Source organism: Primulina tabacum, chromosome 2 (genome assembly GCF_025594145.1).
Source record: "Primulina tabacum isolate GXHZ01 chromosome 2, ASM2559414v2, whole genome shotgun sequence".
Lineage (NCBI taxonomy): Eukaryota > Viridiplantae > Streptophyta > Magnoliopsida > Lamiales > Gesneriaceae > Primulina > Primulina tabacum.
The window spans coordinates 3,840,681-3,866,983 of record NC_134551.1 but is presented as its reverse complement, the minus strand read 5'-3'; the positions used below and the strand labels follow the sequence as shown (position 1 = coordinate 3,866,983).

The 26,303-nt window shown below is 36.1% G+C and overlaps 5 protein-coding genes, 1 long non-coding RNA gene and 1 other non-coding gene across 10 annotated transcripts; 4 read left to right on the top strand and 3 right to left on the bottom strand.

Annotated features, from left to right (window-relative positions):
• The first annotated feature begins 691 nt into the window (after window positions 1–691).
• Window positions 692–8,462, top strand: LOC142526189 (eukaryotic translation initiation factor 3 subunit A-like). Of its 2 annotated transcripts, none has more exons than XM_075630444.1 (14): window positions 692–932; window positions 1,641–1,710; window positions 2,234–2,715; window positions 3,481–3,696; window positions 3,820–4,188; window positions 4,278–4,307; window positions 4,533–4,760; window positions 4,863–5,024; window positions 5,210–5,431; window positions 5,547–5,753; window positions 5,836–6,042; window positions 6,210–6,290; window positions 7,079–7,280; window positions 7,726–8,462. In XM_075630444.1, exons 2-14 carry the CDS (start codon window positions 1,665–1,667, stop codon window positions 8,160–8,162), a joined length of 2,889 nt encoding a protein of 962 aa, XP_075486559.1. In that variant the 5' UTR covers window positions 692–932; window positions 1,641–1,664; the 3' UTR covers window positions 8,163–8,462. The 2 variants fall into 2 exon arrangements, with proteins under 2 accessions (XP_075486559.1, XP_075486556.1); XM_075630441.1 differs by having other exon boundaries at window positions 692–953.
• Window positions 8,463–9,652: 1,190 nt separating this feature from the next.
• On the top strand, window positions 9,653–11,581 carry LOC142537296 (UNC93-like protein 3). 3 transcript variants are annotated; one of them, XR_012818515.1, is made up of 3 exons: window positions 9,653–10,305; window positions 10,439–10,533; window positions 11,258–11,581. XR_012818515.1 is itself a non-coding variant. In XM_075642839.1 (3 exons), the coding sequence occupies exons 1-3, from the start codon at window positions 10,109–10,111 to the stop codon at window positions 11,303–11,305; spliced, it is 339 nt and encodes a 112-aa protein (XP_075498954.1). In that variant the 5' UTR covers window positions 9,653–10,108; the 3' UTR covers window positions 11,306–11,581. The 3 variants fall into 3 exon arrangements, 2 of the variants coding, with proteins under 2 accessions (XP_075498954.1, XP_075498955.1); XM_075642839.1 differs by having other exon boundaries at window positions 10,439–10,529; window positions 11,255–11,581; XM_075642840.1 differs by lacking the exon at window positions 11,258–11,581 and adding an exon at window positions 10,790–10,848 and having other exon boundaries at window positions 10,439–10,529.
• Window positions 11,582–11,966: 385 nt separating this feature from the next.
• LOC142526180 (putative ADP-ribosylation factor GTPase-activating protein AGD6) lies at window positions 11,967–14,984 on the top strand. The gene is made up of 3 exons (XM_075630434.1): window positions 11,967–13,011; window positions 13,110–13,199; window positions 14,253–14,984. Exons 1-3 carry the CDS (start codon window positions 12,196–12,198, stop codon window positions 14,751–14,753), a joined length of 1,407 nt encoding a protein of 468 aa, XP_075486549.1. The 5' UTR covers window positions 11,967–12,195; the 3' UTR covers window positions 14,754–14,984.
• Window positions 14,985–15,959: 975 nt separating this feature from the next.
• TRNAV-AAC (transfer RNA valine (anticodon AAC)) lies at window positions 15,960–16,033 on the bottom strand. Its single transcript has one exon. It is a non-coding gene; the product is annotated as a tRNA-Val (tRNA).
• Window positions 16,034–16,078: 45 nt separating this feature from the next.
• LOC142526171 (THO complex subunit 4A-like) lies at window positions 16,079–19,052 on the top strand. The gene is made up of 5 exons (XM_075630426.1): window positions 16,079–16,301; window positions 16,384–16,548; window positions 17,665–17,733; window positions 17,813–17,997; window positions 18,704–19,052. Exons 1-5 carry the CDS (start codon window positions 16,161–16,163, stop codon window positions 18,870–18,872), a joined length of 729 nt encoding a protein of 242 aa, XP_075486541.1. The 5' UTR covers window positions 16,079–16,160; the 3' UTR covers window positions 18,873–19,052.
• A 1,717-nt stretch (window positions 19,053–20,769) lies between these two features.
• LOC142537295 (uncharacterized) lies at window positions 20,770–23,086 on the bottom strand. The gene is made up of 3 exons (XR_012818514.1): window positions 22,863–23,086; window positions 21,982–22,096; window positions 20,770–21,193 (listed from the first exon to the last, which is right to left on the bottom strand). It is a non-coding gene; the product is annotated as an uncharacterized LOC142537295 (long non-coding RNA).
• A 2,679-nt stretch (window positions 23,087–25,765) lies between these two features.
• LOC142526162 (histone H4) lies at window positions 25,766–26,303 on the bottom strand. The gene has a single exon (XM_075630420.1). It carries the CDS (start codon window positions 26,244–26,246, stop codon window positions 25,935–25,937), a length of 312 nt encoding a protein of 103 aa, XP_075486535.1. The 5' UTR covers window positions 26,247–26,303; the 3' UTR covers window positions 25,766–25,934.

Sequence of the window (26,303 nt, the reverse complement as noted above, 5' to 3'; positions counted from 1 at the left end):
AATAAAGTTTTAAGTTTTATTATTTAAAAAAACTCTCTACAATAAATTATATACATAATAAAGTTTTAAGTTTTATTATTTAAAAAAACTCTCTACAATAAATTATATATATATATATAATATCTCTCCAAAATAAAATAATTTTTTTAAAAAAATAATCACTTTTACAATATTTAATGACATAAATTTTTCTTAAATTTCAAAAATCTAGGTTGTGAAAATGTAGAAATAATTCGAGGTGTCAAAATAATTCCTTAAATTTCAAAAATCTATAATATATATATATATATATATATGTGTGTGTGTGTGTGTGTGTGTGTGTGTGTGTGTGTGTGTGTGTGGGGAGAACGGTTGTGTGTGTAATATTAAAAATTATTAGATAACAAATAAGTAAACTTTTTAATGAGACAATAATAAATTCAGCAATATTTTAAAACTAATCACACATTTAAAATATTAAACCAAATAAGTAAACTTTTTAATGAGACAATAATAAATTCAGCAATATTTTAAAACTAATCACACATTTAAAATATTAAACCAAATAATCTTATTATATTACATAAATTTTGATTAATAATCTATCAAGCTTGTTATCTTTATCTAATCAACAAGTTTGTTAGGACGTACCAAACACACCCTAGACAGACATAAAAGCTTCCTTTATTAATACATAACCCTAACATCAGATTTTGCTTTTGTGTTTTTTTTTACCTCCGATATTTCGATCCATCCCTTCGACGTTGTCCTAAAAAACCCTCGGCCATCACTCGCTTCAATATCTCTGTCCTCCGCCGCGCCTCGCCTCGCCTCGCCTTCGCCACCTGTTTCTTACCTTGTTTGAACACTCCGGTTTCCACAGATCGAGACGCCACCGATTGTTTCTCCGACGCGGCCTTGTCCATTGGGGACTCGTCGCACTCTTCTACCCAGTCTTCACACTTCGGTTATTGGTGGGCATGTTAAATTTCGGATCCTTATGTGGATTTTTTGTTGGATCTGTTTTATGTTTTTTTTTTCTTTTTCCGATGGTTTTGATCTCCTTCCCCGACGTTTGATTTTGTTTTTCCGGCTTTCGCATGATTATGTTGGTCGTTTGATTCTGGCTCGTTACGACATTCGAGTTCGATAGGCTCGACTAAATTTTTTAATTTTTTGGGCTCGAGCTCTATCCAAGATTCTTTTGCTAACATTCAGTTCTTTTGCACCGCACCCGCCCCTAGCAAATATTTCGTCGGGGAACGATGGGAAATAAAATTAACAAGTATTTTTATGTTTCTTTGTAATTTAAGTCCCGTAAGATGCGTTCACTTTTGATGGGATTATATTAGTTAAACACACTAATCAATTTTTTTTATATACAAATTTAGTTTTAAATCCAGTCCTATCTAACAGTTTAATGCAATTTCAAAGTCTAAATATCCTCAACTCCTGCGAAAATCCTGGTAACCAGTTTCAAAGCAGAGGTCAGAGGGTGTCAAAAACCGTGATAAAATAATTTTTCACAAGATTTCTTTCATTGATTGAATCCATGATTATTAGTGCAATGGAATTATGTTTTGGATAGCTGACTAATTTTCTTGTTACTAGCCCTATTGACACTCGGTCACATTGACTTTTGTATGTCTGTTCTTCTACAGCTGAATCACCGTTAGAATTGCGAGATGGCTACATTTGCCAGACCAGAGAATGCTTTAAAGCGAGCTGAAGGTAGGTTACTCATCAGTCATTATACGGTCAAGTATCACAATCTTCTCCAGTGAAAGTTACTTTCTGACAGGCGACAGCATATTTTGATATCTATTGGATATATGACCGCCAAATATGACAGATTTAAATATGCTATCTATTTTAAACGGGCCTGTGTAATTCCTACTTCTGTTGTGTTTCCACATGTCTATAAATATGGTTGATTCAAGTCAGCAATTTAGAATTACCTTTTTCCTTCAAACCTTGTCGTTCGAGAAAGTGAGAGACTGAGAGCCCCTTTAGTTTATGTGTCGTATTTTCCCATGTGTGCTAGTTAGACGAGGGAGTAGCTTTGTTTGTGGTCACTGGTGTAAAACAGACGGCGATTTCCTCGAGTCCCACGGGATATACCGTGTTTTCTGATGGACAAATCAACATTTCATCCCAAGTTCATCATGCCCGCTATTGGTTGAAAGTAAATTTAGTTCTCCATTCACATTTTCTGTTACTTGTTACTGATAAACCTAAAAATCTGTTTACGCAGAGTTGATAAATGTTGGACAAAAGCAAGAAGCCCTTGAAGCTCTTCACGGTTTCATCACCTCCAGAAGGTACAGAGCATGGACAAGGACACATGAGAAGATAATGTTGAAGTATGTGGAGCTATGTGTTGACATGAGAAGGGGAAGACATGCTAAGGATGGTCTTATTCAGTATCGTGGTATATGCCAGCAAGTTAATATTACTTCACTAGAGGAGGTTATAAAGCATTTCATGCATATGGCTACTGAGAAAGCTGAGCTTGCACGTAATCAGGCGCAAGCCTTAGAAGTGGCCCTGGATGTTGATGACTTAGAAGCTGATAAACGGCCTGAAGATCTTCTTTTAAGCTATGTCAGTGGGGAGAAAGGAAAAGACAGATCTGATCGCGAACTTGTCACACCATGGTTTAAGTTCCTGTGGGAGACATACAGAACAGTGTTGGAAATTTTACGCAACAACTCAAGATTGGAGACCTTGTATTCAGTGAGTTTTTCTTTTCCCTATATTAATACTCGTACTAATTCAGAAATACTGATGTTATTCATTGATTAGTAGTTTGTAATGTAGATATTGATTTTATTCTTAGTTAGTTTGATTTGTTGTGTTGTGAAGCCTGAAATAGTATTTGCTTCCTCTTGGCATCACCCTAATGACTTCGTCGATTTCCCAAAATGGTGTACAATGGGCTCAATTCCTTTAAAGGACTTTGGACTTACTCAAATATCAATGTTCTTTTATTTTTTGAACTGTGTATGTAGTAGAATCATTAGATGTTATTTAACGGCTGTATTTTTGTTTGTTGTGGACATAATTTCTTTTTATTTTATCTATAGTCTGTCCCCTGCACTTGCAATCATCCCATTGGATAAAATCTATTTTGAAGATAGACTTGGTGATCTTGGAAGTATGTGCTTTCGTATCTGCAGACTGCAAGTTAACATTGATGGATGTCTCAAGCTGATAATATTCTGTAACTGGACCTTCTTTAAGGTCATCATGAACCTCTTGGGAACCACTCTAGTCTCTTTTTGGAATTTGTGGTGATATAGTGTCATACTCCCCGCTGTCAGATACTTATTTTCATGATCGCTTTGGCTAGTTGCTTCACTCTGTCTCGATGTTGATATTCGTCAGTTTAAAAGTTCAAAAGCATACTGATCAGCTGGTTTTGTGTACATAAAGAAAGTATATGTTCTTGCTATCAAGTATCAATTACGATTTCTCATTTTCCTTCATTTTCCTGTACAGATGACTGCGCACCGTGCCTTTCAGTTCTGTAAGCAATACAAACGGACTACAGAATTTCGGCGACTATGTGAAATCATTCGGAATCATCTAACAAACCTTAACAAGTACAGGGACCAGAGAGACAGGCCTGATCTTGCTGCACCAGAAAGCTTGCAGTTATATCTCGATACCAGATTTGAACAGCTGAAAGTTGCGACCGAACTTGAACTTTGGCAGGTTTATTCACTTTGCTGTCCGTACTTGAATTGCGAGCATGCTTCAAGTTGCTACTCACTAATTTACAAGATTTGATGATTTTTTTATGATTTTTTCCTTTTTCTTTTTAATAATTACTTGCAGGAAGCTTTTCGTTCTATCGAGGATATACATGGGTTGATGTCTATGGTTAAAAAGACACCTAAACCATCCTCGATGGTTATCTACTATTCCAAGCTTACTGAAATATTTTGGATGTCATCCAACCATCTTTATCATGCGTATGCTTGGCTTAAGCTTTTCTCGCTTCAAAAGAGCTTTAATAAGAACCTAAACCAGAAGGATTTGCAGCTGATAGCCTCATCAGTTGTTCTATCTGCACTATCCGTGCCCCCTTATGATCGCTCATATGGTGCATCTCATTGGGAGCTTGAGAATGAGAAAGAACGAGGTTTGAGAGTGGCCAGCCTTATTGCATTTGATGTTGAAACCAAGCCTGAGAACAAAGAAGTGGTGATAATCATATCTTACCTGGATCTCTGCTTCGTCTTATTACAATTATTTCCTTATGTTTGTTGACTGATTATTTTTTTTTCTTTCAGCTTTCCAGGTCATCACTTCTTTTGGATTTGGTAATTATCTCGGACGCATTTAAATAATTTGGTTTTGGTCTTTCTATGATTCTATTAAGTTTTGTTAGATGTTCAAACCCATTTACCTGCTGCCTTTCCTTTTGTTGTATGAATGAGCTATATTAATGAGGAGAATGAACGTTTCTTCTTGAACTGCCAGAACCTACATTTGTTTTCCAATTTTATATTTCTTACATTATTATTCCTGCCTTTTGCCTTTGTCAGGTAACGAAAGGTGTAATGACCTGTGTAATTCAAGAAGTGAAGGACCTTTATCATATTTTAGAACATGAGTTTCTTCCTTTAGATCTGGCATTCAAAGTGCAACCCTTGTTAACAAAAATCTCAAAGCTTGGGGGCAGGATTGCTGCTGCTTCTTCTGTTCCAGAAGTACAACTGTCTCAGTATGTTCCTTCTATAGAGAAGCTTGCAGCTCTGAGGCTTCTTCAGCAGGTGAGCTTGTCTGTCAGTTGTGTTTCCCTGATCAATACTTTTGTCTTGCAGTTTTTGTAATATGACTCGGTGTCTTTTGCTTTTCTACCTTAATGTATCCAGGTCTCAAAGGTTTATCAGACAATGAATATTGATAACCTGTCGATGATCATTCCTTTCTTTGATTTTTCTGTTGTTGAGAAGATTTCTGTGGATGCGGTCAAGAATAATTTTTTAGAAATGAAAGTCGATTATCGGAAGAGTGCCATTTGCTTTGGTAATAAGGTAAATCCACCATTTTGTTCTTTGAAATATTTTCTGATATGGCACACATTGTGTTCTGACCTTGAAAATTTGACAATTTTAATTATTTTTTCGCATTTTTTTACTTTTCGAAATTGGGGAACCATTTGATTTATTTATCCCACCGTCCACCAATTTATACGATGTATCCATAATTTTCATTTCAGAGTCTCGAATCAGAAGGCATACGAGACCACCTGTCCACATTTTCTGAATCCCTCAGCAAAGCAAGGGTCATGATCTTCCCTCCTGCAAAGAGAACTTCAAAATTGGAGGATAGACTTTTTAATCTAGTGGAAGTGATCGAGAAAGAACACAAAAGACTCCTTGCACGCAAATCAATAATTGAAAAACGCAAAGAAGAACACGAGCGCCAGCTTTTGGAGATGGTATGTCCATTTTTCTTCAATAATGATGTCATATAATTCATCTTTGAAGTGTAAATTTAATATAAAGATGATAGAAGGCATCTAAGTTATTGCCAATGACTTGTGTATTCTTAAGGAACGAGAAGAGGAGGCAAAGAGGCATAAATTACTAAAGATAACTGAAGAGGCAGAACAGAAAAGGCTTGCTACAGAGTTTGAGCAAATGAAAAATCAAAGAATTCTCAGGGAAATAGAGGAACGCGAGCTTGAGGAAGCCCAGGCTTTACTACTGGAAGCTGAAAAACGCAGTAAGAAGAAAGGGAAGAAACAAGTTCTAGAAGGAGTGAGTTAAACCTTTCCTCTAGTTATAACTAGATTGTATTCTTATATGACATTTTGTTGACCAACATTTTAATTGGATGTAGGAAAAAATAACTAAACAGACTTTGATGGACCTGGCTCATAGTGAGCAACTCAGGGAGAAGCAAGAAATGGAGAAAAAATTACAGAAACTAGCCAAGACAATGGATCACTTGGAGAGGGCAAAAAGGGAAGAGGCTGCACCACTTATTGATGCTGCATTCCAGCAGCGTCTGGTGGAAGAAGAGGTCTTACACAAACTCGAGCAGCAGGTCTGAATGAGTTGTATTTTAGGCCTGAAACTTCTCTTGTATTGTGTCATTTGCTTCTGTGAAATTCTGTTATTGGAAGTGTGTAGAATTGACGACATTATTTTTTGCTCGCTACAACAGTCCATTTTATTTATGAAGTGACCGATCCGTGTGTTTTCTTGATGCAGCGAGAGATTGATTTAAGCAGACAGAGACATACTGGAGACTTGCAGGAAAAAATGAGACTAGCACGGACCTTGGTGAACAAGGTCATTAACTCTTTGTAATTATGTAGTTATTATATTTCTAGATACCAGACTTATTATGCTGCTCATTGGTTATGAGATAAACATCATTATCTGGTTGGATCTAGTTGTGGGGGCCTAAGGTTTGTGGTGCTACTTTTTTGGGCTAATGAATATACTTGGTAAGAGTAGACCCGACCCAAGAGCCAAAATGACTAGGTGGTTTTATGATATCTTCAATCTTGTGAGGAGCTTTGTTTAGCTTATATTCTCAAATTGTTATCTCTTGACATGCTTTGTTGTCTTAAAAAATAGGTTAATATTTTCTTACCATCACGCTTAGAGCTTATAAGTGTGTTGTTTTTGAGCTTGAACTGATCATTCTTTCTTGCCCGAAGAATAAAATAATTATTTCTCTCAAGGTGAGAAAAATGATTCTGTTGCGTAGAGCTTTGAATATCTGACCCTATTATTTTCATCCCAATGTTATGTTCATTTTAGTCCACGTATGGTCTTGGCTTGAGTTCATGGAAAGGGGAGTAGAATCAGCAACTCCAAATTCGAAGTAGCGAACCAGTAATCTCATAGTTTATATGTGCTAATATGAGATTGTAATGTCTCCCTTTAACATGTGCCATTCAGTTCTTTAACTTTTAATCATAGTGAACTGAATCTACCGTTTGTTTCTAAGCTCATCTATCTTCAGGGGGTTATTTGCTCACTCTTCAAGGAATTGCTAATCATTGGTTGCATTTTCTGATAAATGTATAATTGTATTCACTTTGTTGTATTCTTCGTTGATGTTTATTCAGCAAATATTCCAACAAAGAGCGCTTAACCATAGAAGAGCTGAGTACAACAGGCTTAAGGAGGAGAGGGATGAAAGAATTCGCCAAATTATCCAGACACGGAAGCACGAAAGGGAGACTAAGAGGAAGATGATATATTTTCTAATATCTGAGGAAGAAAAACAGAAAAGACTGCATGCGGAGGAGGAAGCACGGAAGCTTGAAGGTTTTCTCCCCATTTCAAATTTTATTTGTACTGCTGTTATTTATTTTCAGAGAAATTGCCTTTGAGACTTACATTTGAGGAATGGTTAACTTATATTACGTGGCATGCGCCGACACTTCATAGCGGACCCCTCCCCTTTTGGTCAAAGTTAAAAAAAGTTATTATGATCACGTCTTATTATTTTAAACATATTTGAGATGTGCTTAGGAAAGCAATCAAGTCGTGCCAAACTGAACATTGGTGTTTTACCCCCTCAGCCTTAACACGATGTGTAGGCTATGTTCGTTCGTGTCTTGAAGCTTTGTACGTTAGCGTGCGTAAACTGAGAAGTTTACTTTGTTCATCAAGAAAGATAATATAAACGTGTAAAATACATATTGTTGTACGTCTTTCCACTTGTCGCTTGTGATATAACTCTTTCTTTTTGTACCATTGTACGCTGTAGAGATGGAGAGGCGTAAGAAAGAGGATGCTGAGAGAAAGGCCAAGCTGGATGAAATTGCCGAAAAGCAGAGGCAGCGGGAGTTGGAGTTGGAGGAGAAAGAAAGGCTACGGAGAGAGGAGCTCCTGAGAGGATCAGCTCCTGCTCCCTCAAGAACCGAGCCCTCCGTCATGTCGCATCCAGTCGAGGCAGCACCTGCTCCAATTGCAGCAGCACCGTCAGCTGGTGTGTATGTCCCAAGGTTCAGAAGGGCATCTGCTGAGGGTGGGGGTGGGGGCCAAGCCCCACCTCCTGAAACAGATAAGTGGTCTACTGGCCGCAGAATGGATGACCGAGCACCTCAATTTGGTGATCGGTGGCGGGATGAACCTAAACCAGCACTTGGTGGCGGTGCATCAAGGCCCACTTGGTCAAATTCAAGGACTCGTGGTGAACGTTGAGCTTATATCTTGTTTGTAGTTGTTCATTAAGAACGCAGCAGATTCTTGAAAATTTTGGGAGGTGGCGCTGCACTTTCGTGTTTGAGGTGTGCCTTGAGCAGGATTATGTGCTTATTAATGGAAGTATTTTTCTTTTCAAAATTTACGTTATGGTTTCTGAACATTGATTCTGGTCTGGATGTACTCAGATATTTATTTGGTTTTGTAGTACGTCATTTTAAAATTCTGGAAATACATTTGCGACTACTTTGTTGAATTAATGAAGTATGTTTGCTTGTCAAATAAATCAAATTCAATCCATATATGTGTGTTCAACTCTTTTTAGTCTGTATGTTTTTATTCTTCCTTTTGAACTTTTAATATAACATTGAGTAGGTTTTTATCTGTGAGATGGGTTAATTTTATTGATATTTACAATAAATAGTAATATTTTTACCATAACAAGTAATAGTTTTTCATGGATAACTCAAATAAGATATCTGTCTCATAAAATACGATCTGTGAGATCGTCTCACATAAGGTTTTGCCTATAACATTAATATGATATATCATTAATAATAAATCTAAAATTTTTCTGTTTCAATTTTCAATATATTAGCTTTTTAGCCTTAATCACCTTGTTAAGATTAAAAATAGTTAAATATTCTAAGGCTTGTTTAGTTCGCTTAATGATGAAAAATTCATGTTTATCTTAAATGTTCAGCTGCAACTATTATTTATCCCAACATTAAATTATTCAACAGACATCAATCAGATCATTATATAAAAATTACAATCACCCGGTTTTATTTAATTAATAAAAGAGTGAAATTATAATTTATCATATTATTTCAAATTTAATTCATAAAACTAAATATATTATTTCTTAATTATTATTCCATGTCCAACTTTAATAATTTAATAATCAAAATTTTTTTTATCCTTTAATAAGTTAATTTTTTAAATTTAAAGTTTAAAAAATAAATACTAGAAATGAAAAAGAAATAAAGTATCATAGTTAGCTAATTTGTTGTATTGTCTTCAAGTGAAAAATTCCTAGAAGTTTTTATTTGAGAGGAATTGATGTGTTATACTATTGTTCTACGTTGATTGAAAATGAAAGATTAAAATATTTTACAACATGTTACAATATATTCTTGTAACAACTTAAGTTAACAATTTTCGTAAACAAGGAAGAATATGAAATAGTTTCTGTGTAGGGGATCTCTTGTGCAGTCGCGCCGGTGCGGACATGAGCTCAGGACGTGACAAAATAGTATCAGAGCGATTCACCAGCAGGAAAACTGCGAAATAAGTTTATACAGAGTAAAATACTATGTGGATCAGAGTCACCTTTTGAATATTTGGGAGAAAGTGCTATTTCACGGAACCACCTCTTGAACCTATAAGTCATTTCTAGATTCTCCGTGAGAGTGGATCGAGGGGTAGGCTGTAAAGAAGACGTCTTGTTCTGAAATAGAGGTGATTGTAATACTCCTATCGTCTCACTCTGATAAGTGTGTTCGTTGTAATTAAAATAAATTGTTAAAAGGAGAGGAAACTAACACAAAGAGTAAGAAATATGTATGGAGGTGAAATAGCGCTCATCTCAGAATTCTAGAGTTTAGAATTCATGGACTTTAGTGCTCCCTAAGTATCATTTCTTGCGGAGGAGAATACAGGGCTGCATTAGTAAACCTTGTTATGATGATCAACAAATAACGTGTTTTAGTAAGCCCTTGATGTTGACATGATTACCATGAAATTCAGCGGTTCTCTAGCTGACCTCACATGACTAAATAAGAGGCTTCTTATTTAAACATGAAATCAACATTTTGTTTTAAGTTTTCCACTTTTTGTATGTATCATACTTGTATTTTCGGCTATAGTTAATTAAATGGCAATACAAATTGCAGGGAGGAAGTATCAGTGGCACAACTTTACTTTTTATTCTGTTTCTCTGTAGCATGACCTTTGGTACAATTCTCATGTACTTCTTGAATAGAAGAAACCGTAAAGAAGAAGCGCTGCAAGATTCTTTCGTGACCTTTTCATCTACTGTGGTGTCTGCGTCAAAGTCTTTGTTAACTCTACTGCTTCACAAAAGAATTCTCTTGATCATTCCTCTTATGGCATATTCAGGCTTTCAACAAGCATTTGTGTGGTAATTACCCTGAAACATGCTGATTAAATATTCAAGATACTTACCCAAACATAAATCTTTAACAGTCGACTTGCTCAGATATTGTAATTGCCCCCTGCCACTACACTATCTTTTAATTTTTCCCTTCATACAGGGCTGAGTACACCAAAGAAATTGTCAAGCCTTTATTTAGTGAACAAGGTTTTGATGGTGCAATGGCTGTTTATGGAGCTTTTGATGCAATAGTATGTAGCATCATAACTCATAATCCTGTTTATCTATGTTCTTGTTCAAATATGGATTGTGGCCTTGTTTCCAACAGATACTGTTTGTGATATTAGCAATACATTCTGTCTGTGCAATTTTTGGTTTTCCTGCGCCTAGTAACATAGATGTTATTTAGCTCCTATAGTTTGTGGGAATATTTCTGGCTGTCTTAATGCTAAGGTGAAGTTGGTATTCTCCCTTATCACTGTTTAAATCTTTCCTCGGTGTTCACTGGTAGCTGGCAGACTGACTTCTGGCCTCACATCCATCACGATAATAGTCTTGGGTGGAGCTTTATAGTGTGACTGGTGGAGTACTTGCGACATTGCTCCCTCTTCTCTTAGGGGCTTTGTGGGGTATTGGCGATGGAGTACTCAATACACAACTTAGTGCATTGCTCGAAATTTTATTTAGGCGTGATCTGGTACTAATTTTCGATGCCTTGCTCTACCCTTTAGTGCTATAAACATTTCTAGAACATCATATGTTGACCAAAACTATTATTAGCCACGGTATAACTCATATGCAATTGCCCAAATACCACATTTCGATCGTTATAAGTTGTAACACGCGAGCTATAAAGGACAATGGGTGGCAGTTGTTGCTACAAAAACATAACATGTATTGAATTTCTTCTCCTGGATATTGTCACTCGCTACAACACAGTGTGTTGATGCGTTGTCATTGCTGGTTATGTTACAAGAAGGAGCATTTGCATAGCTTAAGCTCTGGCAAAGTGTGTCGATTACAATAGTAGTCTTCATCAGCACGTCCATTTCATTGCAAACAATGGTTGTGATCATTCTGGTTGCTCTGTTTATATCCGTAGCAGCGTTTCTTTTCCTCACAATCAAGGTGGAGAAAGTGTTTTCGCACAGCGCTTCGTGAGCTCCTCGAAGGCGATTTTCTTATTTATCTGTTGTCGTGTATCGTGATTATCAAACATGTACGTGTCCATTGTTGTGTATAACAAAACTATTGAATGTTGAACGAAAATTATACGAATCAATAGTGGTTTGTTTTTGAGGTTCATGATGACTTCATATACTCTTCTATAAATATCAGTTTTGAGAGTTTAATTTAATCATTCACTATATTAATTTTTAGCAATTTTTTTAGCTGTTATCTCATTCATCTTAGTACTTGACTTCATCGTCGTAAATGCTACGTCGGGACATTCTTTCGGCTTATTCTAACAATCTTCTTTGTAATTTCAAGCTTATAATAAATCCGAGATTTGAATTCGAGCTAATCTCGTATACTGGAATCGAACATTATATATAGTATGCTTTTTCGTTTGGATAAAAAATTGCCTAATTTTTATACAACCAATAAAAAAATGTAAGAAAGAGAATGTTGTTAAATGACCAATTTACCCTCAGAAGGAGTATATATATAATTTCTCTTGAGCCTGGACAGCCCATCCCACTTGGGCACCAGCTACGCTAATCCTAACATTTTTCGCGGTGTCGGCCATCTCCTCTTCCTCTCTTCTCCAATAACTGGACCAGAAAAATTATATAATATATATATGAAGAGAATGAAAATTCTCGCAAATCATCAAATCTGAAGATTCAATCTTCCCCAGATCGATCGTCTCAGATCCGATTCCTCGATCCCTAAATCCCATCGATCTGACGACGTATGGCTGCATCGCGTAGGCTTCGGGAGCTCCAATCGCAAGTGGGAAACAAGATCTGCGTCGATTGTTCCCAGAAGAACCCCCAATGGGCATCAGTGTCATACGGCGTTTTCATGTGCCTCGAGTGTTCGGGGAAACACCGTGGGCTTGGCGTTCACATCTCCTTCGTCCGATCTGTGACCATGGACTCGTGGTCCGAGGTCCAGCTCAAGAAAATGGAGCATGGGGGTAATGAGAGATTCAACCATTTTGTTTCTCAGTACGGGATCCCCAAAGAAACCGACATAGTGACCAAGTATAATACCGAAGCGGCGGGCGTTTATCGGGATCGTATCCAGGCGCTTGCCGAGGGAAAACCTTGGCGCGATCCTCCGGTTGTGAAAGAAACCTTTAAATCGAATGATAAGAATGGGAGTAGTTCCGCGGGTAAGCCTCCGCTGAGGGCTAATGGGGGTGGAAGCGGTAATTCTGGAAGTAACTTGGGGTGGGATAGCTGGGATAATTTTGATGATGGGGAGAATAATTCTCCCAATAGTATTAGGAGAAACAATACCGTAGGCGATTTTAGGAGTTCCGGGAGTGGAGGTGGCGCACCTTCCCGCTCTAAATCCACACAAGATATTTATTCACGGGCTCAGTTAGAGGCGTCTGCGGCGAACAAGGAGAGTTTTTTTGCGATGAAGATGGCGGAAAACGAGTCCAGGCCAGAGGGGATCAATCCATCGCAAGGTGGGAAGTATGTTGGATTTGGATCAAGTCCTGCTCCAGCGCCTAAGAATAATTATGGAGAGGGGGATGTTCTTTCTGCTGTTTCCCAGGTTCGTTTTATTGGCATGTTTCTTCTATTATGTACCTATTAAGTATCAATTGATCTGTTTATTTGTGACTGCTTATGCTTCGTGGGTTTTATATGCAGGGATTTGGGAGGTTATCTGTGGTAGCTGCATCCGCCGCCCAATCTGCAGCAACAGTTGTTCAAGCTGGGACTAGGGAGTTCACTTCAAAGGTAGTTTTTCCTACCAGTTGTATTTGTATTCTTTTGAGAGTGTTTTGATTTTACTTCTGGAGATGCACAATGTTTTGCATATTAGCTAAAAGGGAACCTTTTTTAGTTATTTGTAATTGTCTTCCATGTTCTCTTTTCATATTTTTAAATCGGATTATCTGCTAGTTCTGTTGCACACTGTCAATGTTATTTCGTGGATGTCTTAATGGATACATTTAGTAATATCTAACTTTCCTTAATTGAGGTTGTGAGAGATATGAAAGGTCCGTCCTTCCAACCTGACCATATATTCTTTTTCAAAATTTCCGGCTTGAAAAATTTAGGTGTATTACACGTGGTTTCAAAACTAGAGAATTTGTTTCTCCCCATGTAAGTTTTTATGATCCCGATCATGGGGATAAATGCATTTTCATCTCGAATTTGTGGGCAGATCTCCGATTTGGGACATATGATTCTCAACAAGTATTGTATGAGTATCTGTTAGTATTATCCTTGTTTTTATGCCTGTGGATTTTTTAAGCTTATAATTTATACAGCATTATCAACCCCCAAGTGCCTTATGCAGGTCGGTAGTTTTTCCTCTTGTAAAAACACCACTACTTTCTGGGATTTTATTGAGGAGCATGCTGTACATTGTTAACGGGAACCTCACCATTTGCATCCTTTTGGCTTAAAACATTGTTGGAGCCCATTATGTGCTTTGGAACATTGGATTCAATTTTTGGTCTTGTGTTCCCAAATTTGTGCGAGTAAAAAAGGAGATGAAAAATAGAGGTTACACTTACACATCAACATGCATTTTTATGCATCAAACCAAACCTTCTGAATGCATTGTCAACTTAAAAGGCTTAGCAATTAGTCCAAATTTAATTTTATGTCAGTATCCTGCAACAGATGAGTTATATGCTATGTAATTTTAAAGATTCATCCAAGGTTATTGTAGCACGAAAAATTAGATCTACAATATTGGGTGATGATGTTCATTATCTTTTTCTTTCCCTAACTTAAATATGTGATGAAAAAGCAAATTGCTCATCAATCCTACTTTTGCAGGTAAAAGAGGGGGGATATGATCAGAAGGTGAATGAAACTGTTAATGTTGTGACAACGAAAACATCAGAAATTGGACAAAAGACATGGGGCCTTATGAAAGGTGTAATGGCCTTGGCTTCTCAGAAAGTCGAGGAGTACACTAAAGAAGGATCTGGCTTGAAAAATGATGGCTGGCAACGTAATGAAGGGCGGGCTAATGGCTATTATCAGGAGTTTGGACAAGATTCTAAAGGTTGGAATTCTACTACCGGAACAAAAACCTCTTCTGGTGGGCAGTTTAACTCTGGTACCTCTTCTTCCTGGGATGATTGGGATGCAGCAGACAGCAAGAAGGAAGAACCGACAAAGGGGACAAAATCCCAGAATGGAGATAGCTGGGCAGGCTGGGATGATGGTAAGGATGATGGATTCTATAGTTTCTATCAAAGTGGGTCTGATAAGAAAACCGTGGGTTATAATGGAAAATCTGAGACCAAATGGACAGAGGGAGGGTTTCTTTGAGGTTAGCACATCTCAATCCCAATTATTGTTTCTAAAAACCCTTCGATCGACTTTAGAGAAGTTATCTGTGAAGGGGTTGTGTGATGAAAGTAGTATATGAAACGTAAAATTTCCTATAGTGGGCCTGGAAAATGCCCAAGAAACTATATAGGTTGCTTGTTTGTCTTGAAGACCTTTTTTCACTTTTGTAATTTTGAATTTTAGACTGCAATTGGATTTGTTACTGGTTTTAGAGAAGTTTAGAGAAGTTATCTGTGAAGGGGTTGTGTGATGAAAGTAGTATATGAAACGTAAAATTTCCTATAGTGGGCCTGGAAAATGCCCAAGAAACTATATAGGTTGCTTGTTTGTCTTGAAGACCTTTTTTCACTTTTGTAATTTTGAATTTTAGACTGCAATTGGATTTGTTACTGGTTTTTCAGCATCGGTACTTTAGTTTTGACTACCATGCAAACTGCGGCAAAATTTGTGTCGCATCTTCAAGTAGATGGCAGTGAACGCATTTCTGTAAGACAGTAAAGCAAAAAGACCGCTGGACTCGGTGAGAAGGGCAACCGGAAAGAAATGGATATTTCATTTTAATTTTTCCAATTTTCGATTTTCATTAAGTTTCGCAGCCTGTCTTTTTCACTCCCGCCTGAAGATATATGGATTCACCCGTGAAACATAGTCTTAGTTATTTAGTTACATCTTGATTCATGAGCTGGGGTCGAGTCTTGGTTGAAGATTCTTTTTATCTTTCATTTATCAAATTAAGTATTCGATTTTCACTTCTTGTGCGATGTATTTATGCCTTGGATATGGGCTGAATCGGCTGTCTTTATAGAGAATGTATTGTAAGTTTTGTCTGTCCCTAATTATGGCCTCGTTTGTATAACTTCTGTATCAGAACCAAATCAAATATAGGCAGATTAATTCTTCAATGAGTGGAATGTAGTTGGATGATGACCATTGCTAATAATTCATCGATGTTGATCCCGAAACAACATTCAATCGCATTCGAGTTGAAACTTGGACAAAGAAAACCTGATTGGATAGTTATGATTCTTATGAACAAGTCCTTGATCAAGAATTTCGTTCCGAAATCTTAAAAAATCGTGCTGTTCGCACAAAACAAACTCATTCCGAAATTTTCAAGTGTTGTGTTGCCCAAAAAAATTTAAGTAAAATATATATACAAAATGCTAGTTTAGCGAAAATTTTACATGGCGTCGCCCGGACTCGAACCGGAGACCTTCAGTGTGTTAGACTGACGTGATAACCAACTACACCACGACACCTTTGTTAAAGGATTCAGTTAAATAAATATTGTAATCATAACGATATTTTTTGCACTAAACCCCGACACCCTCCATACTTCGCTCCTTTCTTTCTTTCCGAAGAACCCTAGTCGGGTTGAGTTTCGAAATGTCGAATCTGGACTTGAGTTTGGATGATATAATCAAAACGAGCAAAAATTCGGCCAGAGCACCGAATTATGGGCCGGTGCCGACCAGGCGGTTCGATAACCGTTCCGCTGACCGCGCCACTCCGTATTCCTTCCCCAAGGTTAGATTCTGTTTTTGGTTTGTTTTGATTTTTTGATTGTTAAGTGTTTGTCTTGAAGTTGAATTTTGAGATATTTTGTAAGGCGCGGGCAGCGGAGACTCGGTGGAGCGACAGCATGTTGGCGGAAGAGAGGGCCGCTGCGGCGTTTTACCCTATTCAAGGAGGAGCGAGGGATTTGGTACTTGAGACGGGGACGAAACTCTTGATTTCCAATCTGGATTACGGTGTGTCGGACCTTGACATCAGTGTAATAATTCTTTGAGTTTTATTTCCATTTTTTACGCTTAATTTTGTTTTAGTTCCATGTTTCCGTATATAGTTATGAAAATCATTCCATTTCATTTTTCTTGAACGATTTGCAAAGTTGTTAAACACGGAGAAATAAATGAATACTCTAAATATACCATATCTTAGATGCAGAATTTGGAGTTCTTGACGAGGGCCTGTAGTGGAAAGACATGCTGAGAGTATTTGAATGGCGTGATCACGATATTGGAACAAATTAGATTAATCTGGTCTTGCACAATAGAGACGCCTTAGGCCATAAGTTCAATAAGAGAATCTAAATTCAAAATATGAACCTTCTAGACATAGGAGCCTCTAAGCTTGTGGAGTCTGATGTGGGATAGCATGTTCACCCCTTAAAAATTTAAAATATGTGGTGGCTTACTATGGACGGCTTGCAATCACACTGATGCATGCACCTTTAATCAGTTGTGAACATGGAGCACATTAATGAAATTGAATACCCCTTCTGCTACATCGATTTTAAACAAGGGCACTCATGTAAGGCTGTTTGCTCTTGAGAAGAATCCAAACAGAGAAGTAATATTCTATCAAGCTTATTAACAATACGTAGTTGATTATAGAATCAATGTGGGACAACGAATGTGTTTACTATATAATTAGGTACATTGAGTAAATTTAACTTGTACCAAGTAATGACAATGAACTGTCGACAGTGGAATGTTTACAAATAAATGATTATTTGTGGAAGGATCTGAAACAATAGATTTGATATTACTCTGGTAATTAATATTTTAAAAGTCTTATTTGGGTTAAAGTTGAGGGATTTCAAATCCATGGGTTTGATATCAACGTGAGTAGATTTACAGTAAGGATTTGAAATCTAACACCAAATCATTCCATCGAAAACTAGATGTATATGTTACAATCAAAGGAGGAAACTTGGTTAGTTCATCTGCATTTTCCATGATAGTTGACACTTAACAACATTGAACTTGTATGACATTGATTTTTTATGAGAAAAGGGTGAGATAAACCAGTATTTGCAGATTCCTGTCGACCTTTCTTCTTGTGAAAGTTGGAGATTTAGACTTACCGTATGTGCCATAATATGCAGGAGCTGTTCTCAGATGTAGGTGAGCTGAAAAGTTGTGCAGTTCACTATGACAAATTTGGACGATCAGAGGTATTTGTGATGTGAATCTGTTGTTTCCAAACTTTTTTCAACTACTGATGACGGTTAAAATGTGGATTATTTCTCATAGGGGACTGCAGAAGTAGTTTTTTGTCGACGTACAGATGCAGAGGCGGCTATCAAAAGATACAATCATGTCCAACTGGATGGAAAGCCCATTAAAATCGAGATTGTAGGGGTGAACATGCTCCCACCTTCTGGGATACCTCTTGCTTCATTTGGTGGCTCTAGGAATAACAATGGTGCTCCCATATGGTTTGTTCCGTTGGCATCTCATCTACTCATTCGGAAACATTAAAAAAAAATTAATAAAGAAACCAAATGAATGATAAATTGATGAAATAATAAAAATGACTGCATGGAACAATTTTTAGCAGTTTACCTGCCTGATTAAATTTTACAATGTGATTATTCAAATCTCAACTAGTGTTCCATGTTCTGTTCATTTTTTTCTTTTTTCAAAGGAATTGTTTTTCGGGTGTAAGGGCATTTTTTAATGTCACTCAGTCGGCATCCAGAAGTCACCAACAAATTTGGTTTTTTCTAGTGATTCAGCAAAAGACGTTGGATGTTGAATTAAGTGAATCCAGATTAGTTTCCTTAAAAATGCCAACATTATCTAGGTTCCAACGCTCTACCGGTCTCCTTTTATCTAAACTTCAAACGAGTAGAAAATATGGTGCACATGTTGACATAAAATCAATTTCGTGTGCATCAATTTTAAGGGTACATCATTAATTTACTAAACTATTTGGCTCTTTAGAGAAATAATTTCTTGATCACGATCCCTAAACTTGATGTTTCTGTTCATACAATGTTCTTTTCATTGGAAAGATGCACATAGAAGGGAACAAGCTTCTCTCATATCTGTTTAACAAGAACTCTAGATTTAATACTCCTTTCTGAAAGCAAGCGTCACTCTAATCTGAGGATTCTTTTTCCAATGAATTTTGTGGGAAAGGAATGAGCGAGTTCGAGGAAGAGGTGGTGTTAGAGTACTACTCCGGCGTGGTGCTCGTGGTGTGAGGAATTCTCGTGGAAATGGTAGAGGAGATGGTATGAGGGTATCTGCACAAGATCTTGATGCCGATTTGGATATGTACCATGCAGCTGCAAAAGAAACAAGTTAGCTCTATCACTTATGACTACTTTTAATGAAGATTTAGATAATTTTTCTTAAAACTTTTGAAGGTGAGACTAGTTATCTCAGCTCGAAATAGTTTCATCAATTTTTGATTCTATAAATTCGATTTCTCATGTATGTGGTATTCATTCTATGTTTCACTGTCGTGTTTATTGCGGTTACCATTCTTGCTGTGTTTTTAAAAATCTTGTATGCTTTGGAAATTCTGTGCCCTTTTTTCCCGATTAGGTCTCTCATGAAACGATCTCACGCTTTATTCGTGTGTCAAGTCAACCTTACCCGTATTTATTATAAAAAATAATATTTTTTGTATAAAAAATAATATTTTTTTATGGTTGATTCAATTAAAATATATGTCATATAAAATTGATATGTGAAACTAAGACGAAAAATTGTTCGGTATTTGTTCGAAAAAGATCAAAGTAGGTTGTAATATTATTCCGTCGACCTTGTACACCTTCCAATAGATCTCTTGAGCTTCTTCTTTGCTATAGCTTGACTACGTGATCGACCTAAAAGCGAGCTCAAGATCAGGAGCCAAAGCGGACCGAGTCGAAATCCACACTATAATCGAACGAAATCGTGATTTGAAAGATTGATGTAAAATCGACATCAATGAGTGTGTTCATATTCCAAATTATTGGATTCGAGTGGATTCAAACATGTTTTCATATATTTTCAAATCAAATTTGCGTCTTAATTATTTTGTCCAACCGTTTGTAAGCTATAATTTGTTTAAATTATTTTTAAAATATGACTAAGATTAAACGGGGTCATATCAAAATTTAATTAACTTTTTAATCAGTTTTGAAAATAAATTACACAAATTTACCTTGTATTAAAAAATTAAGAAAAAAAGTGGAACTCGATTCTAAATTAGTTTACTCTTTTTGATCGAAAACACTCTAGATTAGAGTTTGTTTATTTACGACACAGGTCAATTTGATTTTGAATTTTATATTTTTAATGGATACTCTTTTCACTTTAAACTATGTATATACACACTTGCTATATTTATTTTATATCATAATTTTAACTTTCATAAACTATCATAATAAATTATTAAGCTCTATTACATTGTAATTTGTTGTTCCAAATATGAACTAATATATGACAATACTACCAGTTTCCTTGTATTTGATTTGAAGCCCTAATATTTTTTACCAGCTCAAAACTCAACTTAAATTTTTTAAAAAGAAAAAAACAGGAACTATTTGAGCTCGAATTCGACTAAAGTTAAAATTCCAATTTCCGGAAGACTTGAATTCAGGTAGGAGCAATAGACCTTTGTAAGTTTTATATCAAATATTAGTTGGGATTTTAAAACTTCGTGGACTAATCAAACAAAAAGATCCAAACTCCATGTGCACATTTCGAATTCAGTTTGAGGCCAATAATTAAAATATATAATAATACAAATTGTAAAATATATAATAATACAAATCGTATGGGCTTAGCCATACGATTTGGACATAGTTATAAGAATGTTAGACTTATCTTGACCAATCATACAAACTACTCGATTTACGAGCTTTTTGACACATTCAAATATTTTACAATTTATATCATTACTGGATATCGTCACCTCGAATTGAGGTGTTTGCCCAAGTTTGCAGCTAATTGTTTAGCATAGTAATTATTTTTAGTATTATTGATATGTGAGATAGATACGAAACACCCAATATGATTTCATACACACATAAAAGAGATTCCCCAACAAGAACAATTTTTGTGCCAAAAACTATCACCAAGAACAATACAGTTTTACCTTCCTATCACACATATAATCAGCACTTCATAATCACGGAAAAATTGTGCTAGTTCATCAAGTTTCAATATCTTTTCTTTAGAAAAATATCAACATGTAACACAAAAATCAGAGGAGCTGATAAAGTAGCAAAGCTTTCAGGTTAATAGTTGAAACCACGACACAAATAACTAAACATTCAATCCCAACGCCACAATCTCAAATCACCAAAAAAATTCAAAAAAAATAAAAAACACAATACAGATAAAAGATACAATTGCACAATTTCCTCCAATTCGCCAAACTATAAGCACACGAATCAACCAATCATCAACAAAAAAGCGAATAAAAATACACAAATGAGCAGTCAAACGATTAAAAATGAAACATTTGGAACAAATATCAAATCACGGTGAGGGTTTCTTTCATGGTAATCGGAGCCTTAGCGGCCGCCATGACGAGCGAGTACTCAGAGCTTCGAGATCGGAGATCCAGATCTGGAAAATGATGGGGGAATCGAGAGCCAAAGCCGACAGTAGATTGGCCATTACATTTAGTCACTGCTCCGTCAATCCAAGAGAAGAGAACACCGCGAGACAAAAGCACGAAGAGGGCAAATCCGATGATGAAGAAAATTGGAAAACAACATAACAAAAACAAGATGAAAATAACAAACACAGTATGAGGCAAGTTATATCCATAATAGAAATCCAAAAATAAGTGAATGAAGTCATGAAAGAAACTAGAATAATAGGATAGACTCCTTAGTTCACATTCCTTGTTCTTTGCTGTGGATACATTGATCTACACTTTATAATATGTTATTTTTGGATTTTAGCTAATTTTTATATAAAATTACGAACAATTATGTTGAAAATATTTGTGAGTAATTTCTTATACTTTCAAATTATATAGTTTGGATGATGTGTGATTTTTTTAAGAAAAATAATGTCAACTATATCAAACATATTTGTAATTTCCATGAATTTCTGAAAGTGGATTAGATGTGAGTTATGAAGTATAAATGTACCAATGGTTTTTATGATATTTTTTATTATATGAAAAAATATTGTTTTGTGAGTTGACATGAGTATTTTTGTAAAATTCAATCGGTGACTTGGTTTCGTAGAACTGGACCACTAAAAGTCTCACACTTGATATATATAACATAAATGATAAAATAATTAAATGAATAAAAATAAAAAGATGTGGGGCACATAAAGTGAATTTATGGCCGTGATGAGATCAACATAGCAGAGAAACATAGATGTGATTACATTTAATGACTACATATCTAATGAGCAGGAAAGGGCTGAAAACATTAAAACATAATAAGTAAATATGCCACCTGTTTGGAATGTCCATGAACCAGAGCTATAGCCCATATGGTATTCTTGCAGCTTAATCGAATCGCTTGTGTTAGAAAAGCATTCCAAACAAACATGTTTCATATGGCATCCCTTCTTAAAATAATTGAAGGAAACATCAGATCGCATTAAAAAAATATGCATTAAAAGCTACCATTAGCCGAATATATTGTTTTTTATGTTCATATATTCCAATACCTCTGATCGGAAGAGGGGCCATATCCCGTATGACATAAAACTTTGTCAATTGCATCTTAAAAGTTTAAATAAAACTATCAAACGAAATGGAGCTCTAAAATTCAAATTTTCAAATCATACTCACACAAAATTCGAATGAGATTATTTTCAATTCTAAGGCTTCAACTATTTGTATCCAAGTACAACGTGAGTTCACCTCAAAGATCGTATAGAGCACTTCCTTAGCAATGCAATTAGAAATGAGCAAGTCAATGCAACAAAACAGAGCGGTATAATTCTCAGTCACCCAAATTTCAATCAAATCAATCTTATTAAACATCGATTGAAAAAAAGAGAAAATTAAAACCGATAAACTATACACCCATGATATATACCAAAAAATAAATGGCAAAATTATGCACTGTCAAACGTCAAGCAGAACAATTCTAGTACACCATCCAATTTCTTAAGAGAAATAAACGAACAACAGCGGAAATAAAAAGAAAAAGAAAACTTCTGAATAGAAGCTCAGCCATTACTTTCATAACAAAAAGAAACCTCAGCGGTCAAATTCGCTAGCTTCAACTTCTACCATGGAGAAGCTGATCGGTACGAACAAAAAAGCAAAAACTGACCACGAATCCACCATACACATGCTATTAGCGGAAAAAGAATTCTCCTTTACCTAAAAATTACCGCGCGAGTTCCGTACAGTCGGAATTTCTCCAGAGAGTACGAGTTCGGATCGGGCGTGCTTGCCGGATCATTGCGCTGACGAATTTTCATAGAATTAGGTATGGGTTGCGGCTGAAGATTCACGGAATTTGATTTAGTCTGGCCATTTTGAACTTATCCAAGAGAAAGTTGAGTCTAGCCATTTTGAACTTATCCAAGAGAAAATGAGCTTCCCACTGGCAACTGGCTGAATTAAAATAAAATTGGGGAATTACAACAAGTCTGGGGAATTACAATTATTGGAGGCACCAAAGACGTGACACTGACATCTTCGTTTGGAAAAATATAATATTCAATTATTTATTTTTCCGAAAATCATAAACTGAGGTACTTTTGTAAAAAACTCCACGTTTATTTGATCGACCGACCGTTGATTTTTATTATATTATCTATTTATGCTAAAATCGAATTTTATATATATTCTTTAAACTAATTATTGCTTATTATTCATGAACAAAATATCAAAAATCAATCTTCTTTCAAAATTTACTATACTGACGGTTTTAAATTCTACTAACATCAAATTTTCTTAAATTATATTTCATATAATATCTTTAATTTATTCATGTTATTTTTTTTCCTTATTTAATACACTTGATCTCCTTTAACTTTTCGTTGCCCCACTAAATGTGCTTATTAAGCACTGTCATACTCATTTAACACCTAAACGGCGCACCCATTGCCCGCGTGCGGCCTTTTATACTATATATGTTAATGTAATATTGGATATTTGATATTATAATCAATTTGTAGAATGAATGTTTAAACATTTATAATTTGATATGAACATTATAATATGATGATATAAACTATACAAAAAATTTTTAGCACTTGTCAATTTAAACGATGAATTCTTAGATATTAAACGTGAATTTTCAGGTGGGTGACTCCATAAACTGACATATCATTGACAAAATATCACAAATGGGCTTTCAACTCAAAACATGATGGAGCTATGTAATCAACACACGGCAAATTATATCTAGCTTAAATGAATAAAAATGCCGGAGAAGAATGGAGAAATTCATCTCTCCGCTAACTGAATCCTCGAAATAGCACTATAAAAAACAAAAATGGCTACAATTTAGGTATCATGTGGTGGTTCCTTCAAAAAAATATCCAGAGATAAATCACATTGAAAATCAAAAATCAACATGAACCAAACAGATTGTCAGAGACAGGCTCGAAGCCGTACCTTTTTGCTATAGTGGAGTGCAAAGACTTCCAACCAAAAGCCCAACAAAGTAAACCTATACATGGTTCTCCAAAAAATAGAATATATAGAAATTCGAAATGCCAAACCAAATAGCAACAACGAACTACTATCTACAAAAACCAAAGAGATTAAGAGGACGAATTGTCAATCCTTACCTTGTGTGAAAGACTTTGGAATCCATAGCCCGACATGCAAAGATTGAGCGGTAAGATCAGGATCGAAGGGACCAGCTGCAAAAATCTAAAAACAGAGTAAATTTGAGTCGTGGATTTCATCCAAGAACAGAGTACATTTGAGTCGTGGAATGAGAAATCCGGTGAATTGAGAGACGTGGAAAGAGCAACTGGAAACATGACGTTGATGACTTGAGATGCGGTACGAGAAATGGAGAACTCTGTACTATTACTTTGTAGAAAAGGGAACACTCGGAAAAAAAAAAGTTGGCGTCCTTGAAAAAAGTTTTTAAAGTTGGTTTCCTTGAAATCTAAAAAACATCTGTTAGTACCCACGTAGAATCACTTCGCTAAACCCAATTCATTCCTTTTGGGATAGGAATTGGTGGGAGTGGCCACACATAGATTCCTGGCTAGGTGGTCTTTGTTAAATTACCTACGACAGGACACATCGTTATCACAGAGGCCAACCAAACATATATGGGAACCCCAAATATGATCACATATCTTGGATTTGAAACTGTGAAAACATAAACTCAGCACACGTTAAAAAGTAATATAGCAAAGACATCACATGACCTTGGCCATAATGAGATACTACCCCAAGGACTATGCCTCAAGGTGTATCTAAGAGACAACTATTATAGCGATATCAATCTAATATTTAGCTTCAACACTAAAAATAATTAGAATTATAGTGCAGACTAGTAGTTTCCATCTTCAAACAGACGCACATTTCTAGGGAAAGCAAACAGATTCAACAAAAAAAAAAAAGAACAAGTTGATACCCTGAGATACCAACTCCCGATTTGTCAAGCAATCGACTGAAAGATAAAAATAAGGAAATAACCACACAATCATTTAGCACTCGGTAGCAAAAATATGCAAATCGGATTTCCAAGGTACCAGCCACAAAATCATAAATCAATAACACAATACTCACATGACTATATCACACGAATTCCGATATTAAATTAGATTAAAACCATAAATATAATTGACATAAATAAGATAGAGACAGTCGGAAGTTGTTCATATAAATAACTCACCTTCAAATTATATAAAAGCTACTTCACAATATTCAATAATATTAAATCTGATTGCGTAATGATCCAAGTACGCATGCAATTGCAGCTTTAATTCAGGTAAAATTCAATACATTTAACAATAACAGCAGAAACAACGCTTAATAATGTCAAAGATGAAAGTGAAATGTAATTAATTTAAGACCAAGTGCATATGTATGAGTTGAGAAAGGCGAACAAGAACATTGACCCCAACTCGCTTCGAACATATCATTAGCTGCTCCACAAAGTTTCGAAGACGCGCATGCTCATCTGTAGATCGAACAACCGTAATATCATTCTAGGATTCCTTGACAAACACAATACAGGAACCTATCGTCAGCCTATCAACAGAAGCTGGTTATAATCTGAAAAAAAAAATTATTACCGAAAGAAAGAATTTCATTCGGAATTCCATTTCATTGCACAAAACAAACATCCGGATACACATTCATCAGAAATGAAACACTGCTCCAATAGGTAGCCATCTACATTATATTCTGCACACATTGATCAAGCACAACCCTATCGAAACACAGAATTTACACAAACTTCCTTAACCTAGATCCTTAACCACCAAATCCATACAAGGTACGTCCCTGCCTCTTCAAAGCATAAACGACATCCATTGCAGTAACAGTCTTCCGGCGAGCGTGCTCAGTGTAGGTGACAGCGTCGCGAATAACATTCTCCAAGAAGATCTTGAGTACCCCACGCGTCTCCTCGTAGATAAGCCCACTGATACGCTTAACTCCGCCTCTACGAGCCAATCGTCGAATCGCCGGCTTGGTGATGCCCTGGATGTTATCTCTCAGCACCTTGCGATGCCGCTTTGCTCCGCCCTTTCCCAAACCCTTGCCACCCTTGCCACGACCTGACATTTTGCAACTTTAATATTCCAACTGGTATCTAAGAAACTTGTATCCTTGCATCCTACA